The sequence below is a fragment of the Colobus angolensis genome, unplaced genomic scaffold (genome assembly GCF_000951035.1).
Source record: "Colobus angolensis palliatus isolate OR3802 unplaced genomic scaffold, Cang.pa_1.0 Scaffold22, whole genome shotgun sequence".
Classification (NCBI taxonomy): domain Eukaryota; kingdom Metazoa; phylum Chordata; class Mammalia; order Primates; family Cercopithecidae; genus Colobus; species Colobus angolensis.
Genome location: NW_012115377.1, coordinates 3,761,801 through 3,765,447, shown reverse-complemented (window position 1 = coordinate 3,765,447; position 3,647 = coordinate 3,761,801). Strand labels below are relative to the sequence as shown.

The 3,647-nt window shown below is 50.7% G+C and overlaps 1 protein-coding gene and 1 long non-coding RNA gene across 2 annotated transcripts in view; one reads left to right on the top strand and one right to left on the bottom strand.

Moving 5' to 3' along the window:
• Positions 1-692, top strand: part of KHSRP (KH-type splicing regulatory protein) — a 10,973-nt gene extending 10,281 nt beyond the window's left edge. Inside the window, exon 17 of the mRNA XM_011943528.1 lies at positions 176-692. Coding sequence (XP_011798918.1) covers positions 176-339 — 164 coding nt within the window. The 3' untranslated portion in view covers positions 340-692. The remainder of the gene's footprint in view (positions 1-175) is intronic.
• Positions 693-1,375: 683 nt separating this feature from the next.
• LOC105512883 overlaps positions 1,376-3,647 on the bottom strand; it is a 17,624-nt gene continuing 15,352 nt past the window's right edge. Inside the window, exons 2-3 of the long non-coding RNA XR_001001924.1 lie at positions 1,868-2,061; positions 1,376-1,508 (exon numbers count right to left, since the gene is read on the bottom strand). This is a non-coding gene — a long non-coding RNA (uncharacterized LOC105512883). The remainder of the gene's footprint in view (positions 1,509-1,867; positions 2,062-3,647) is intronic.

The window sequence follows — 3,647 nt, the reverse complement described above, 5'->3', positions numbered from 1 at the left end:
TATATATATATATTAAAAAGTCTCTATTCTTCACCCCCCAGCCTTCCTGAACCTGCCTCTCTGAGGATAAAGCAATTCATTTTCTCCCACCCTCGGCCCTCTTCTTGTTTTTAAAATAAACTTTTAAAAAGGAAAAAAAAAAATCACTCTTGCTATTTCTTTTTTTTAGTTAGAGGTGGAACATTCCTTGGACCAGGTGTTGTATTGCAGGACCCCTTCCCCCAGCAGCCAAGCCCCCTCTTCTCCTCTCCTCCCGCCCTGGCTCAGCTCCTGCGGCCCCGCCCGTCCCCCCTCCCAGGACTGGTCTGTTGTCTTTTCATCTGTTCAAGAGGAGATTGAAACTGAAAACAAAATGAGAACAACAAAAAAAATTGTATGGCAGTTTTTACTTTTTATCGCTCGTTTTTAACTTCACAAATAAATGATAACAAAACCTCCCCGTCTGCGGGTGCTGTCTGTCTCCCCCTGCTCCTTCCCTCCTTCCCTGTAGTTTTGAAGCAGATGTTTGTTCTTTATAGATGTTGTTTAAAAAGCCTGATAATGGTGATTGAAAATTACAAACTTTGTGTTTTTTTTTTTTTAAAGAAAAATATAAGAGAAAATAGTTTTCTTCAGGCGCAATGTGCTTTCCTAACCCTGCCACCCCACCTTTTTTTTTTTGTTAAATAAAGTGTTTTTTGTTTAAAAAAAAAGACTGCGTGCCGGCCGCAGTTGTGTTTGTGAGAGGAAACAAGTTGAGGAGCAAGTCTCGGCTGATTAGAGTGGGGTGTGACCCCCAAGACTTTCCCCTTCCGATGTGGGAAGGGGAGGCTGGCCAAGCCCAGCACTGCTGTCTTCCCCAACCCAGTTTCCCTCCAGCACCTTGGGGAGCAAGGCGCTCAGGAGGGCCTCAGGGACCAGCGTTCCCATGGATGGGCTGTCGCTACAGGAAGTCCTCTGGCCTGTTAACGTTCAGAGCCCTGAGGTAGGAGCCAGGCCCGCACCAATGCTCAGTGGGTGATGGGACTGGATGTGAGGTGGGAGAGGGCACTGAGGGGCCACCGGAGCTGTTTGGACCTGGGCGGGCATCTTGTCACCCCCCATGCAGCTGCAGGGTCTCTGAGGTTGTCGCTGAATGCCAGCATTTAAAACTGGCTTCATCTCAAATGTCCTGGGCTCACAGGCCCGGTGAGAGCTCCAGCAGGAGCCAGTAACAGATGTGGTCTCTAGGGGGGGCTGTTTACAGCCCCCCCCCAGGCACCTGGCCTGGTGGGGCGTGTTCTTTGGTGGCCCCTGGCCAACCTGCCTGATGGGGAAGCAGACCCAGGGAAGGGGAAGCTGTTGCTCTGGAATCACAGGGGGCATCATCCCTCATTTCTGGAGGTCTCATCTAGGCACGCACCCCTCCCACGTCCTGCACGGGTTCTGGTGAGGGGCAAGGCCCGCCCCCAGCCCCTCCATCTCACTGCAGACTCTCAATGACAGCAGTGCTTGGCAAAGATGTTCTCTGGTGCTTCCTCTGCCAGGATCTAGAGAAGGGGGAGCCGCAGGGGTCAGGTCTGGGCCCCACGGCAGGGACATCACCCTCTCCTGCTCAGATCCTGGGAAAATCCCAGAGGCATGCACATGAAGAGAGAGTGGGGACAGGGTCAGGAAAGCTTGTGTTGCTGACTGCTATGTGAGGGCATGCAGGGAGGCCCCACCAGCGTCCCATCGCCTGCCCACATGAGCTGAGGCTGGGTTCCCAGAGCATTTCCTAGGGGAATGGGAATCCCCCAGGTTACCTGGTAGGAAAGTGAGGACCAGGCCCGGGTGACCCTGGGCTGTTGAAGCAGGTCTTGTTCCCTAGGGGTTGGGGTGTAGTGAGCCAGAATCGGGGAGCACCGACGTTTCAGAGCAGGGTCTTCTGCTGGTAGAAGGTCAAGACTGGCTCACACAAGGTGTAGTGTGTGTCCAGGCGCTGGCACATGGCCAGCTCCGAGTCGTCTGCCCAGTGCTCCACCTGGCCCCAGTGTAGCACTCGTCGGACCATCGTCTCCGTGGAGCGGTCCCACACAATGATGACATTGGGGACCAGCCCACCTAGGAACCCGAACAAGGGGGCTGGATGAGGAGGGACAGGCACGGTGGTCCCAGAACCCCGGTTTCCCTGGAAACCAGGTATCTAGGATTACATGGGCAGGTATAAGAAATAATCAGGCCGCCCTGGTCTATATGTATGTATGTATGTATGTATGTATTTATTGAGACGGAGACCCACTCTGTCGCACAGGCTGGAGTGCAATGGCAAGATCTCCACTCACAGCAACCACCTCCTCCCAGGTTCCAGCCATTCTCCTGCCTCAGCCTCCCAAGTAGCTGGGATTACAGGTGCACACCACCACACCCAGCTAATTTTTGTACTTTCAGTAGAGACGCGGTTTCGCCATGTTGGTCAGGCTAGTCTCGAACTCCTAACCTCAGGTGATCCTCCTGTCTTGGCCTCCCAGATTGCTGGGATTATGGGCGTGAGCCACTGCACCTGGCCTAAAAAGTAAAATATTCTTAAGTGACTCAAAAGGATACTTGCACAAAAGGATCAGGTATATAATCTTGGATAGAAAGACTCAACATTATAAAGGAGCTGAGTCTTCCCAAACTAGTTTATCATTGTAATGTGATCCAAATGTGATGCAGTGGCCGAGCATGGTGGCTCAGCCTATAATGCCAGCACTTTGGGAGGCCAAGGCAGGTGGATCACTTGAGGTGAGGAGTTCCAGCCCAGCCTGGCCAACATGGTGAAACCCATCTCTACTGAAAACAGGAAAATTAGCCGGGCGTAGTGGTGCACACCTGTAGCCTCAGCAACTCGGGAGAGGCTGAAGCAGGAGAATTGCTTGAACCCGGGAGGCGGAGGTTGCAGTGAGCAGAGATTACATACCACTGCACTCCAGCCTGGGCAACAGAGCAAGACTCTACCTCAAAAAACAAACAAAAACAAAACAAAACAAAAAAAAACAGAAGAAGGAAAAAATCAACAACCTGTTAGAAAAAAAACCCAAACATATAGAGATATAAAGAGTTCACTGAGGAAGACAACAAAACACTTTTCAGGCTTTCTGTATTTTTAGAGACAGACTCTCACTCTTGCCTGGGCTGGAATACAGTGGCAAGATCAGAGCTCACTGCTGCCCTGAACTCCTGGGCTCAAGCGATCTCCCACCTCAGCCTTCTGAATAGCTAGCACTACAGGTATGTGCCCCTGTGCCCAGTGTGGCCCTTAAACTTTGCAAAAGATATTTAACACTCAATTGTAGCCAGAGAAATGCTCATTACAACCACACCGAAATACCACTTCTCACCTACACAGGTTGACAAAAATCCAAAACCTTAGCAGCATGTTCTGTAGGTCTTTCTGTAAATATAAAATGAAGAGGAATATGGTGATGGCTAGCAAAATTATGCATTTCTCTTTAATCTAGCTATTGCACCCTTAATCTATTTCAAGGATACTAGCAAAAAGGTGAAATGACATGCAAAGGTTATTATTTAACGTGGCATTGTCTGTAGTGGCAAAGGATTGAAAGTAATTTATGGGCCGGGCGCGGTGGCTCAAGCCTGTAATCCCAGCACTTTGGGAGGCCGAGACCGGCGGATCACGAGGTCAGGAGATCGAGACCATCCTGGCT